We start from the raw sequence: 14,347 nt of genomic DNA on the forward strand, positions 1-14,347 counted from the left end.
TGTCTGTGTCTTTCCCCAAGTTAGGAAAGTTTTCTGCTATGATTTGCTCACATAACGCTTCTACCCCTTTTTCTCTCTCTTCCTCTTCTGGGATCCCTCTGATTCTGATGGTTTTCCTTTTTAATGAGTCACTGATTTCTCTGATTCTTAAATCATGCTCTTTTGCCTTAATCTCCCTCTATTTTTTCTGCTTCATTATTCTAAGTTTGTCCTCTGTATAGCTGATTCTCTGTTCTGCCTCATCCATCCTTGCCGCCACTGCATCCGTGATTGTGCCTCAGTTCTAGCATTTTTAATTTCATTCTATTTTTTAATTCTTTTATCTCTGCAGAAAGGGATTCTAATCGATTTTCTATTCCAGCTAGTATTCTTTTTATCGTGATTCTAAATTCTGGTTCAGACATCTTGCTTGTATCTGTGTTGGTTAAATCCCTGGCTGTCATTTCTTCATGTTCTTTCTTTTGGGGCAAATTCCTTCATTTTGTCATTTCGAAGGGAGAAAAGAAATTAATGAGGTAGAAAATTTTTATTTAAAAAATTAAAATTATAAAAATATTAAAATTAAATACACATACACATACACACACACACACACACACACACACACACACACACACACACACACAAATCCTTTAAATGATTCTAGATCCGAGGTGTGTTTTGGTCTGGGTGTTGAAAATGGTTTGACAGATTAAAGATAAAAAGGGGTGGGGGGGGAATAAATCATTTGAGAATTTGAAAAAATTAATACACTGAAGACTAAAATGAGATGATGGGAGTAAACTAGAATTTGAAAAAATTTACACAAAGTAAAGAATATAGTACAAAAAATTAAAGAAAAATATTTTTAATAAACGTTAAAAATAAAAATGTTTTTTTCTTTCTGTATTCAAGAAAAGAAATTAAAAAGAGAAAAAAGAGAAAAAAAGAAATTGTTTGAAAGTTTTAAAAAGTTTAGTCTACACTGTAGTAGACTAAAATAAGATGATGGAAGTACAATAGAATTTGAAAATTTTACATAAAAGGAAAAAATATAGTAAAAAAATTAAAGGAAAATATTTTTAATAAAAATTGAAAATAAAAATGAATTTTTTCTTTCTGTATTGAAGAAAAAGAAGTGAAAAAGAGAACAAAAAAAAGAAAGAAAGAAAATTGGATAGATGGACCTAACAGATTGAAATAGGACTGAAATTACTTTGTTTTCCCCTATGTACTTTATAGTCCATAAACTAAGTAGGCAGGGAGACTTGTGTTCTTGAATAGCGAGGTTTGCCCAATTGGGCAGGGCTCAGTGTAACGGCTTCGTTCTCCATTAGATGGCGCTACTCGCCTACTGGGTGGAGTGTTGTGGTGCTACTAGGTGCGTATGTACATGCGCAGGAGCGGTGAAAATGGCAGCTGCCCAGTCTCTAGTATCAGAACTTTGTTCTCCCTGATCAGCAATCGTGCACCCATCCTCTGTCTTCAGCTTTCGTCCACTCCCTGCTTTTTCACTGCCCATGGCCAGTCCCCAGGCAGTAACTCTCTCCCAAGTTTTGTCTCAGATGTGGCTGTTTTCCCTGGCCCCTTACTTCTGAAGGACTGTGGCTTTGACCCGTTCTGCCCCTCTGTGGGAGGGTCTCACCGAGCAATGGCTGAATGTCGACTGCACCCAGGAACGCCCACTGGACCCTGTTGTTGCCGGTGCCCCGAGACTGCAGCCAGGTGCCAGCCTGCCCCAGAAAAAGTTCATGAGATAGTGTAGCAGCAGCTTTTCAGGGATTATGGAAAATCACAACACACATCTGGCATCAGTCTTCCCCCCTTATGACCTTGTTCCAGCACCAGTGAATGCAGCCATTCTCTGGTGTATGCTGGGCTCAGGTTGCCTCACAACCTCTACCAAATGTCCTTCCAGCAATGGAATGGCTTCTCCCCGTGAGGCCAAAGGACCTCCCTGACCCCACTCTGCTCCCGGGGATTTGCCCTTCCCACCAGAGCACCACCAGGTATTGAGCTGTGGAGTTGCAGACTCTCTGAGCTCCCCATGTTTACATCTTAATGGAATTTAAACCCTCTCCTTTCTCCTTTCTCCCTTTTTAGTTTAGTCCCTGTGGCTGTTTCCAATTTTCCACTTTTTCTCCAGCTGCTTTTGGGGAGGGATGCTTTTCCTATATTCTCCACCCCCCTTCTCCGTGTTCTCTCCACCTGCAAAAGCACCTTCCTTCCCGCGGCTTCTCGCTCCCCAAGTTCACCTCTCCGTGTCGTGTACCTGCTGAATTCTGTGGTTCAGGTTGTGCAGTTTGTTGTTAATCCTCAGATCAGTTTTCTAGGTGTGCAAGATGGTTTAGTGTTGGTCTGGCTGTATTTCATGGACGTGAGACACACAGAAAACTTCCATGCTGTTCTGCCATCTTGGCTCTTCCCTGTCAGATTTATTCTTAAGTATTTCCATATATTGATGTTATTGAAAATGGTATTTTTTGAAATTTTAACCTCTATTTCATTGTGTATAATAGAAATAAAATCATTTTTATATTGAAAAATAAAATAAAGTAAAACAGTTAGATCTAAGGAGATCTTCTAACAGCAACTTCCATTTACTGAAAAAATCAGTGTCTTTGCATTGATCTTCTAGCCCTTTCCCCATTTGGCCCCTTTACTGCTCTGACCTTGTCCTCTATTACTTTCCCCCTAGATTACTCTGCTTCAGGCTCACTGTTCTTCCTTGGAATACCTCAGGCGTGCTCCAGCCTCCAGACAATTCATGTTTCTGACTTGAAATTTCCTCATTCAAGTGATTTATTTTCTCATCTCTCTCTAGTCCATGCCCACGCTAATTTTTTAATGAGACCTGGCTTGAACCTCCTATTTAAAACTGCACCCCACCTAAGTCTTCCCCAAACCTCTTATCCTGATTTTTTGCATACATTTGGTCATCTTCTACATATTATATTTTTAAATCATGCTTCTTTTATCTTCCTTCCTAGTGTACCATCAATATAAGCTCATTAAAGAATTTGTTTTTTCCTCTTGTGTTCATTGCTGTATACTCAGTGCCTATACAAGTATGTGGCATATAGTAGGTGCTCAATATTAATTGAAGGAATGAAAAACTGCATGAGTGAATGCCACCCATTCTCCATCTTGGCAACTTCATTTTGATCCCTCAAACATTTTAATATGCCTTTGATTGATTATAAGCTCTTCTCTAGCAAGTCACTGTTCTCTTACATAGCATGCCTATTTGCTTGACACCATACATTTGCTCATTTTGTACTCTCAGCATGGGGAAACCCAGAGACCCCCCCACCATGTGCTTCCTGGCTAACTTCCTCTTACCCTTTGAAGCTCAATCTACGTATCACCTCTTCTAGGAAATTTCCATAAACCCCCTCCTCCTGCCAAATTAGGTTAAGTTCCCTCCTGGGTATTTTCACCTACTTCCTCTACCAGTTCTTATCACACTGCTTTTAGTTAATTTTTATTTGACTATATACTCCGTGATTCCATGAACTCAATGGAGGAAGTCCTGTGTAGTATTCACTATTGTGTTCCTTGTATCTGGCATATTACCTGGCACATAGTAAGGAGGTGAATATTTGAACTGTTGATTGAAAGACTCAGGTCAAAGTCATTTTTATTGTAACCCTTTTGGGAACCTTCTCATCAACTGATCTTCATTCTAGCAGGCATTTATCCCATCCAACTAAAAGGCAATGGGGATCAAATTGGCAACAGGCTACAGCAGACTCCCAGATGGGTTAGCCCTTAAATATTTAATGAATAACAACAGGGCACAAAGAGGAGAGATCCCATCATTTGTTCCTGGCACATGTCATATTATCTATGTGCGTTTGTGTTTATCAAGGATGGAGCACTGTGATACTTCCTAAAAACCTTCCCTTCAGATTGTGGGCATATATAGAAGTTATTGGTGAATTATGCGTATAGGCCAAAAATGTACTACATTCCTGGCCACTACTTCTTATACTGTCATCATGCCCACATTGTTTCTCTGGGACCCATAGATGGCATGGCAAGACATGATAGAATTCAAGCCTGATGCACCTTCAATGCACCTTAGACAAGGGTCTTCCTTCTCTGCTCAAGTCCCTCTATCTACAGTCCAATGTGGGACTGAAAGAGTGGTGTGAAATGCTGACCTATCTGAAATATGAGTCTAAGCTCCTATGCCATGTAGGAATTACTATCTACCTTCTCTACTTTCTCCATCACATACAGCCTTGAAAATAAGGAGGACAAACAGGTGGTTCTTTGCTTAGAGGTATAGAGTATATTTGGAGAGGGTCCTGCTTCACCTGCACATTAACAGAAATGATGATGACAACCTTTTTTCATGGGAATGCAGAGGATTGGGAACCTATGAACTCCTTTTTCCTGGATTGGGTATTCTCTTTGTATAGACCAGTACCTTCTGCCGAGGTAAGAGCTGAGATCTGGGATGGATGTTCTGGTTGAGTGTCACCAGTCAGCTGAGGACAGTGCTTGGAGTTGTTGTGGGGAAGGCCCAGGAGCCAAGAGCATCTGGACTGAAGGGGTTGTTGCTTGAGTTCATTGTCCTGAGACTGGGGGACATCAAAGAAGGTTATGCCCTCCTCTTCTGTTTTTTTCTCCCACTTGGCTCCTCTCACAGGGTGTTTGGTGGAGGGTGGACTCTTCTCAACCTTTTTTGTCATGGTTTTAGCCACTGTCTCATCCTTAGAGAGAATGGATTCCTTATGCCCTTGACCTTTCACCTCGGGGTTAATCCAGTGTGGAAAGAGCTTCATCTTATTTCCCAAGCAAGTTTCTGCAGCTTCTAGAAGAATGGGATCTTGTGAATATGGGCTGCTTTTATCAGATCCTACAGTTCTTGACCACAGAAAGTGTGGCCCTATAAATTTTGGCCCTTCAAAGTTTGGATCTCAAAAATGTAGTCCCTTTAAATGCTGAGCTTGTAAAATTTGGCCCAGGAAATAATTGCCCAGTAAGTTGATAATGTAAGGTCTGACCCATTAAGCTCTGGTCACTCCAGTTTTGGCATTCTGAAGAATCCTTGTTTGGGTGAGGTCATTCAGCTTGCTTTAACAGCTTTACAGACCATTCTCATCTGGCCTTTTGACCCAAGGTATCCTAGGGGATGCTCTAGGAACTAACAGTGAGGAAGAAACTGGTGAAGGTGCTGAAAGGAATCAATCAGCTGAGAGTATGGAAATGGTGGCTCTGCAGACCCAGACGGATTCTTGCTAGTTCCAACTCACTCAAGGCAACCATCCTGACCTAACTGAAATTTTACTTAAGAAAGATCCTGAGAGGGGCACCTGGATGGCTTAGTCAGTTGAGCATCCAACTTAAGCTCAGGTCATGATCTCATAGTTCGTGGGCTCAGGCCCTGCACTGGGTTCTGAGGGGCTCTGTGCTGACAGCTCAGAGCCTGGAACCTGCTTGGAATTCTGTATCTCCCTCTCTCTCTGCCCCTCCCCTGCTTGCACTCTGTCTCAAAAGTGAATAAATGTTTAAAAAATAAATAAATAAAAAAGAAAGATCCTGGAGATACATTTGGGAAGTCAGGGGCTTTGAGGGTTCTATTTATGAGTCCCTCCTAGCCCCTGAACCTCAGCAGAGTAAACGTTTTATCCAGCTGGGGACAGCCTCACTGCTGCACTCCCTTGTTTGTGATTCTCTTGTGCTTCACTTTTCCTGGGTCCTCTGTTTTCTCTGCTGGGCGGGGAGTTGTCCTCACCCTTGCAGGGGCTAAGGGTTCCAGGGTTCCTCCAGGCCAAGGTTGTTCACACTGACCTCCAGCTGCACACAAAGCACCTGGGCCCCTTTCATGTCCCCACTGGGTTGTAAGATCTTGGAGGCCCAGTGGGCAGGACCATAAGGACTAGCATGCTTTTGGTTCCCTGACACTGCCTTAGTTAACTGCAAGCTCTTCTTTAAGGTGGACCATTCTGGAGCACATGGAACACCTGGTGGGATGGGAAGATCCTGAAGCAATGTTTTTCCTTCACTGTTTAAATTTTCTTTAATGTTTTATTTATTTTTGAGAGAGAAAGAGAGAGAGAGAGAGAGAGAGAACACAAGCGGGGAGGGGCAGAGAGAGAGGGAGACATAGAACCCGAAGCAGGCTCCAGGCTCTGAGCTGTCAGCACAAAGCCCAACATGGGGCTCAAACTCATGAACTGTGAGATCATGACCTGAGCCAAAATTGGACACTTAACTGACTGAGCTACCCAGGCGCCCCTCTTTGGTTGTTGAGACTCCTAAAGGACTTGTAGCCACAGATATTCCTTGGGACAGCCACAACTTTTTCCTTGGACTCCCTTGTCTTTGTAGGACTTCCCAAATATATCTCCAGGAATTTCTTTTTCAGATAAAAATTTAGTTTCACCAAGATGGGTATTTTGAATGAGCAGGGCCAGCAGGATATCTGGCTCTCTAAAGGCACCATCTCCATTCAAGTCTCTGCACACTGTCTGCACAAGTCTCATTGGCATCTGGAAAGCCTGACCCAGGACTTATACATTGCTTTTTAGGTGCTAGTGAGCCATAGGTTCTACTGGGCCCTCAACAGCCCCAGGCATATCTCTATGATTGCAAATTGGCTAGTGATTGCCAGGGCTATGGCCTTGAAGAAAGCCACATAATAAAGAGCTGAAAGCCCTGACAGGGAGGCCAAAAATTGTCTCCAGTTTCTCAGTGGCTTCTTGGGAAGATACCCAGGCAGGTGCTGATCAGGATGATCAGTGACAGCATCAGGTGAGGCTTGTTGCTACTGATCAAGGCCTATCAGAATTAACTACATCAATCCCTGATCCATGTAGAGGCTGATTGCTCCATGTCTAGGAACTTACTTTCTGGGGCACAAGGGAACCTAGCTGCTGCCAGGACCCTTGGAATGTGGCAGACCCAATGATTTGCAGTCCCACAGCTGCAAATATGGGCAGGAACAATGCCCTAGCAGATCTTCCCACACTTATAGTAAATGTAGCTCTGCAACATTGCCTTAGCCTGGGCAAGCAACTGTGAACTGTCCCTGCTGCCACAATGGATCAGAACAGGTCATTGTCCCCACTGGCCTCTAGGTCTTAAAGTTACAGGACACTTATGCTGGTCAGTGTGCTGCTCTGGGGCAGGGGCTGCTGGTCAGCAGGGGACAGGAGCAACTGGATGGACTTCTGGATCTTCTGGGGCAGGCCCCAGCAATAGTGAATCAACCTGCTAAATCAACCACTTCTGAAGGGAGAACTCTAGCAGCTCTGAGCATGTTCTAGGGAAACACCACCTCTCTCTTAAGGACTGAGATGGGTTCTCCTAACTGGTAGATCCATAGAGACAGGCAGAAACATGTCTCAGGGCTTATGTTGTATGGCTTTTTGCATCTGCAGATATTTCTAGGCAACAGCTGGCAACCTCCACGGAAGCTGGGGCTGCCTTTGCAGCTGGTGCCACTCTAAGGCTTCACACCTGGCCAGAAGAGGAAACGGGAGATTGATAGCAGTTTGTTGATAGTCAGATGGAGAGGCCCAAATTGGGGAATGTGGGGAGAAGGCGGGGCTAACTTATATGGAAGAAATTTTCATCAGTACAGAGATTAAAAAGAAATTATTGAGGAAAAAGGGACTGGGGCCCCCCTTTTGTGAAGAAATCTTTATGGGCAGACCAGGGACTCATTGTGCAGAAAAGAGGAACCATAGCAAGGTAGCTATGTTTCTGCTGCAGATAGCACACTGAGGCCTCAGCGGGTCCCCAAGGCAATGGGCAGAGACCACTTAGAAACTGAAATGTGGTAGAGGGTAGAGCCAGAGCAATGGAGTTTGGGATTTGCTTGCAGCAATATTTGCTCTTGATTCACAGTGGATCCTTCAATAACCCAGAAATTTTGGGTGGACTGGCTCAACTTTCATGAAACCAGCTCAAGAAATAGCCCATATTTTCAATAGAGGCCTTAGAGGTAGCATTTATGATGAAATAAATGGTCCCCCCCCCCAGGCTTGGAAAATATTTGGGGCTGTGTTATAAGCTGCCACAGGAATTCTTCTAAAGATCTTGCATGCATTTATAAACATGTCTCAGGGATTTTGGGAAATAGGAAAATGTAAGGCAATGGGGGTAGTTTTAGGCTCATGAGCTCTGGATTTAGGAAAAGAGAGAATGAGATATTCAAGGGCAGCTGACCTTATTTTTTTAGTACACCTTCGGAGTGGCTCTTCCTCTTGTCCTGCTGAATCACAGGAGTCCTTGGCTCCTCAAGGCTTGAAGAAGACAGAGCTCCTGCATCCCAGGGCACATCTGGCATTTGAAATCCCTTTTTTTGCCGGAGGCATTCAGCCTGGTGGTCTGGGATGCTGACACTGGCTCTCTGAGAAGCTGAGTGTGTTAAGCATTTCTGATCCATTAATTGTGACATTGTGGAGGTTACAGATGGAAGTGGAAGATCTTTGGAGTGCAGAGAACCCTGACTCTGCTCCAAAGAGAGACTAGACATGGACAAAATCTCTAGGCAAGAGGAGCCTTGTGATGGCCCTGATGAAGGGGGAGAGATCAGGGTGTTCTCACCTGCCAGCAACTGCTGAATCTCCAGAGCCACAGCATTGCAAATGGGGCAGGAAGGATCTGCACACAGGAGCCGCCGAACACTTCCCTCCTTAGGAAGCCAGCCCTGGCTGGGAAGGGAAGATGGCAACCATTACTGATGGAGTGACACCTGCCTCTTTGAATGCGTATGGCCTGGAGATTGGGCCTGCTTTCCCCTAGTCCTGGAAACCTTGGGGGCTTGTACCCCCAGGGTGTTTACCCATCTCCTTTTCCTCCAAGGAAAATGCCACTGGTAGGTTATATTGGGCTGGACTGAGGGTCTGGACCTTGTTGGGCAAGGTCTCAGACAGCGCATGGGAGCACAGGGCCATGACAGACTGGGAGGTGAGGTGAGTTCTCTGTTGACCTGTGTTGAGAAGCTGAACTAGGAGAAGGGAACCAGGTGGGGGTGGAGGGGAAGCCAATGGTTAGCTGATGGGGCATCACTGGGAACATGACCAGGTAGATTCTGGAGTCAGTATCCTTTGGGGTTAAGAAGGCCACAGCCTGTATTCGGTATTTCTAAACTGTGGGAAATGAGGTCTTTGTGGGAACTCTACATTCTGGGGACTATGGAGTGTCCCAGCTCCTGTTCATAGCATCCCTTCAGAGCCAGTCCCATTCTCTAGAGACTTTAAGAAGAAGATAAGATGACAGGGTCTTTCCTGAGGGCTGTCCCAGGAACTGGCCTACCCCAAGACAAAACCATGGAGGTAATGTCAACAGGTTCCACAGGTCTGCCCTTGAATGATTGTAACTGTAAAGGGAATATGACAATGGACATTTAGTTATGCGCACATTTGTCTATTCTCTTGACTGGATAACTTGTCTTGTGGCTGAGTGCAAACTCATGTAGAGTCTTTAATGAATTACATACTAGTGAAATCCTGAGTTCCAGGACCACTGTGAACTGAGCCCATAGCAGAACTGGGAGACTCCTCTCTCCTGAGACACCTGGTCCCCCTCTGCCCTGGCAACCCTCTCAACTGTGCTGTGTCCACTTGTGTCTTACTCCCACCCAGCCATTATCCCTCTCCTCATCCCTTCCCCAGGCCAAGCACAGAAATGATGATGGGCCAGGCTGGAGTTTGGAGACTGCAAAGAGCAAGTGGTCACCTTTTCATGACAGAGAGCAGCTCCCATGGCTTCTCAGCTTCTTCCCAGGAAAGTCTCCTAGCTGAGAAACCAGGAGAGAGTGTTACAAGGAATGAGAGGATACAGGGGCGTCCTATGGGAAGTTGAAGGGATGTCCTATAGGAAGCTGAAGGCCTTTGAGTAAGAGGAGATTCAAAACCCCAACAGTAAATGCTCTCAGGCATGTCTGTGTACAGCTTAACCAGTTGTATCATGCTGTCCTGGACCTAATCTCATTTGATTATCAAAACCACACTGTGAGTGAGGCAGGACCCATTTCATGAATCACAGACTGAGAGATGAAGTGATTTCCACAGGATCAAAAAATTAGTAAGGGCTTCTGTCCTACTTCCTCATTCTTCATTACCAGCAGATGGGGTAAGATGGAGAATCTTACACCCAAGAAAATCTGGAAGAATTTGTCAGCTGAGGCAATTAGACCCTTCAGTGGTTAGAGCACCTGGTTCCTGGCACCAGGGGACATGAATCAGGGGAATCTTGCCTATAGTGAAGGGAGTCAGAGGGAAAACTAGAACTTTACCTCTTGATGTTCTATCTTTAGCTCTTTGTTTGACTCTCCGGTGACGCTTGAAAACAAAAACGTTAGAGTATTAAGCTGGGCACCTTTACTCTTTGTGTCTAAAATGAAACAAACAAAACCTGTAAATATTTCCCAAATGTTTTTTGTATTCCAATTTTATACATCCTCCTACCATTCTTTTCCCTACTCTATCTTTTTCACTCCATCATTTCCCTTCTCTTATTTCTAATTTATTTTGAGGCTCTTCCATACTCCATAACCTCCACCCCCATTCTCTGAACAAGTCCTGTGGGGGAGGTCTTAATGAGACAGGAGAAAAGAGGAACAGATTAAAGGATAAGAAGTCCAGTAGCCAAAGGACTTTAGCTATCCAGGCCCTCAATGTCTCCCAACTAGAAGAATCACCCAAATTTTGAGCTGTTCTTGGATTCACTGAGAAAACCCCATAAAAAAAATAGGAGTAAGTGTCACAGGAAAAAGTAAGGAGATAAAATCTTCTTGTTTGAGGCTTAATTGGTTCAGTCATGGTCATTGTGTTTCCCTACCCGGCAACAGCTCCTGTTAGGTCCCAACCTAAATTCTTGGTGGTTCTTTTTCACTTGCCAAATAATTAATGCAATAATAATAATGGAGCCATAAGCATATAAGGGATATCCAACATCCCACAGAATAAAGGTAGGGCTCAACATAATCTAAACCTGACGAGCCATCTCTCTTCCTAGACTTTCAAGAACTTGGCACCTAATGCCCCCAAATTCTAGACCTTGTCATCTCTGCCTCACAGAAGATGGAACCAGATCACCAGACTACATCACAAAGCTCTCCTATTTCAAAAGGCATGCAGAGCATCACAGGCCTTTATTTGTCTAGGAGAAGCTCATGTGATTCAGTGTTTCAGATGAAGGTCTCTGGTTGTCTCTGTATGACCTGCAGAATCTGGGCCTAGAGGTGCCAACATCATGGGCAGTATAGACTTTCATGCTCTATTCCCTATAACCTGATGGCTCAGTTCTCTCCGTAAGACAACAATCTGGTGTGGTGCCTGGGTGGCTCAGTCAGCTAAGCATCTGACTCTTGATTTTGGCTCAGGTCATGATCTTACGGTTTGTGAGTTCAAGCCCCATGTCAGACTCTGTGCTGTCAGCACAGAGGCTGCTTAGGATTCTCTCCCCTCTGCCTCTCTTCCGCTTGAGTGCATGTATGTGTATGCTCTCTCTCTCAAAATAAATAAATAAACTTAAAAAAAGACAAAAATCTGTCATCTATCCTTAAGTAAATGAATCTTTATGTATACTGCATGCACTATAAGAGAGTGATTAGGTCAGAATAACTCCATAAACTACATCACCTGTACTGGGACGATAACTAAAAAACACACAAGAGGATAGGACATCCATTATCTTGTTAAGTGTTAGAAAGTGAGGATTTTGATGTTACAGGCAATTGATGGTCAGTATTAAGAGGTTCAAGAAGAGGATCATGTTTGATGTGTCAAGGAAAGGATATAGCTGTTGTCTTTTTTTTTTTTTTTAACTTACTTTACAGAGAGAGTGCACAAGAGGGGGAAGGGGCAGAGGGGTGGAGGGAGGGAGAGAGAGAGAGACAGAGAGAAGGAGAGAGAGAGAAGGAGAGAGAGAGAGAAAGAGAGAGAAAATCTTAAGCAGGCTCCATGCTCAGCACAGAGCCCCATGTAGGGCTCAATCCCACCACTCTGGGAATATGACCCAAGCCAAAATCAAGATTCCAATACTCAACCAATTGAGCCACCCAGGTGCCCCTAGATAATATCTTTTAAAATAACTTTCTGAGAGTTAAAGGAGGATTCCTCCCAGTCTATGGTCAAGCTTGGGATGGGTGGGAAAAGACTGTAAATAGTGCCTTCCAGGAGGCACATAATTGAGGCTCACTTCTGGAGCTTGATTTTCTAGAACAGCCTCTACAGATCTTATAGCATCCTGCCTATTCATGGAGATGGATCATTGGTAAAATTTTTGATTAAAGGCTACAAACTTGTAGTTTCTTTGGTTGAATGTTAACTTTATGACCCCTGTCAACAATGTGAAATGCCTCCAACATTCTAGGACTTCTGAATTTCCTTAAGTTCTTGCCCTGATGAGAATGGTCCCACACCCACAAAATTGTTGGGCTCAAAATCTCTGAAAGTGCTATTTGGTCGTTCCTCCAGCACCCAGTCCACCACTAAACAGATGTAATGAGCATTCAATCTGTGTTTATCCCTAAGCTGGGCAAGTGTCAAAGGCACAAAGACATTTGAGTTGTGTTATCTGCCTGCTCTCAAGACACTTAAAAACTGAGTTACAAAGATAAGACCACTTCACATGAATAAAAAATCAATCTTACTAGGAGTTGGGGAAGTGGAGATTAAGGAGTTATTATTCAGTGTGTACAGAGTTTTTCTTTAGGATGATGAAAAAGTTCTGAAAAAGGATAGTGGTGATGACAGCACACAACATTATAAATGTACTCAGTGACACTGAACTATATACTTAAAAATAGTTAAAAAAAATAAATTGTATGTTAAGTATATACACCACAGTTTAAGATACAAAAGGCAAAAAAAAAAAAAAACCAACCCTGTACCAATCATTAGTATGAGGGATTTTTATTAGCTATAAGGGAAAAATACTCCAAAAATGATTTGAAAGAAATATAGAATAGTGATTTTTTCTTAAGTGTCCTTTTAATAAAACAGAATTAAAACAAATACATCCTTACATTTAAGATAATTTAAGAATAGTCTCACCCTGATGATGGATAAATTTGAGTCATTTTAACATCTCTCCTGAACTTGCAAATTCCATAACACAAAAATGAGAAGACTTTTTCAACCACAGAGCACTGAATGACAAGTGAACAAAAATCAGTTAAAAAGTAGCTTACATAAGCTTAAAATTTTTTTAATGTTTATTTTTGAGAGAGAGAGAGAGAGAGAGAGAGAGAGAGAGAGAGAGAGAGAGAAAGAGAGAGAGAGAAAACGAGCAGGGAAAGGGCAGGGAGAGAGACAGACACAGGATCTAAAGCAGGCTCCAGGCTCTGAGCTATCAGCACAGAGCCCGATGTGGGGCCCAAACTCACAGACCGTAAGATCATGACCCGAGCTGAAGTCAGATGCTTAACCGACTGAGCCACCCAGGTGCCCCTGCATAAGCTTTTTAGTAGCAGGTTGATATACCTACAATGTAGCTTGAATCTTTTATTTTTATTATTTTTACCCAACCTGCTCCTGCTCCCTGCAGCTGTGGCTGCCCTCTATGCTACTGCAAAAGTTCTGCCCTCCATTAACCTGACTTAACGTGGCCCTGTATGGTGTTTGGTGTCCTCTTCTCCTGGGCTGTGATTATATGTGATTAATAAACTGCTGTCAGTCTCATAGGTCCACTGTCAAGTGCTGTGAGTTCAGCCATCCCCAGACCTCCAGGACACTCATCCTCACCAATGGGATGAAAAGGAGGTGAACAAATATTGTATCTCCTATCAAACCAGCCCCTGCTTTCTACAGCTGCTGCAGCCTTTTTACTGCTGAAACAGTTCTCAGTCTCCCATTAGCCTAACCTCTCACTCAAGGCAAAACCATAAAATTCTGCAAACTTTGCACCTGCTCCAACCAGTGCACTATTCACCCTACAGATAGCCCACAGCCACTGCCATCCCACTAAGTCATTAAAGCCATCTGCTGCAAACTCCTCTGCGGCAACTCGCCCACCCTTGCTCCTCTGTCTCAGAGCTCAGGAGTTACAGCCAAAGACAATCTTATGTGTTTTTTCAGGGTAGGCCTTTAGTACAGGTTTATTTACTGATTTGATACTCAGTGATGAAGGGTTCTTGAGTGGTTAGGACAGTGGGACCAGTGTTTTCAACAAAGGCACATTCATGTAATGACCACACCAATGATGTGGGCATGGATCTTCACATTTGCTCTTTCTGCTTTATGTTTAGAGTGAACAGCAAACAAGGGAGAGGAGGTACCTGAAAATACTCTATGGACTCTGGAGGGCTACACAACTATAGATTCATGTTCATTTGTTTCTAGAAAACTTGCTAAAGCCAGACTCTGCTTCCATGATTGTGCTACATTGGTACAATTATTGT

The 14,347-nt window shown here is 43.5% G+C and overlaps 1 protein-coding gene across 3 annotated transcripts; it reads right to left on the bottom strand.

The window, feature by feature from the left end:
• Positions 1-4,253: 4,253 nt before the first annotated feature.
• On the bottom strand, positions 4,254-11,342 carry FAM205C (family with sequence similarity 205 member C). Of its 3 annotated transcripts, XM_023242414.2 has the most exons (6): positions 10,783-11,342; positions 10,238-10,283; positions 9,679-9,739; positions 8,545-8,651; positions 8,164-8,277; positions 4,664-4,801 (listed from the first exon to the last, which is right to left on the bottom strand). In XM_023242414.2, the coding sequence occupies exons 1-5, from the start codon at positions 10,924-10,926 to the stop codon at positions 8,165-8,167; spliced, it is 471 nt and encodes a 156-aa protein (XP_023098182.2). In that variant the 5' UTR covers positions 10,927-11,342; the 3' UTR covers positions 4,664-4,801; position 8,164. The 3 variants fall into 3 exon arrangements, with proteins under 3 accessions (XP_023098178.2, XP_023098182.2, XP_023098179.2); XM_023242410.2 differs by lacking the exon at positions 8,164-8,277 and having other exon boundaries at positions 4,254-4,801; positions 10,783-11,311; XM_023242411.2 differs by having other exon boundaries at positions 8,164-8,651; positions 10,783-11,328.
• Positions 11,343-14,347: the final 3,005 nt, after the last annotated feature.

The sequence above is a fragment of the Felis catus genome, chromosome D4 (genome assembly GCF_018350175.1).
Source record: "Felis catus isolate Fca126 chromosome D4, F.catus_Fca126_mat1.0, whole genome shotgun sequence".
Classification (NCBI taxonomy): Eukaryota; Metazoa; Chordata; class Mammalia; order Carnivora; family Felidae; genus Felis; species Felis catus.

Coding starts and splice junctions, on each gene's coding strand:
- FAM205C (XM_023242410.2), bottom strand. CDS start 10,926: ATGTTGAGCCCTACCTTTATTCTGTGGGATGTTGGATATCCCTTATAT. Junction 9,740..10,237: donor TAAAGATAGAACATCAAGAG/GTAAAGTTCTAG, acceptor CTGGTTTCTCAG/CTAGGAGACTTTCCTGGGAA. Junction 8,652..9,678: donor CTGCTCTCTGTCATGAAAAG/GTGACCACTTGC, acceptor TTCCCTTCCCAG/CCAGGGCTGGCTTCCTAAGG.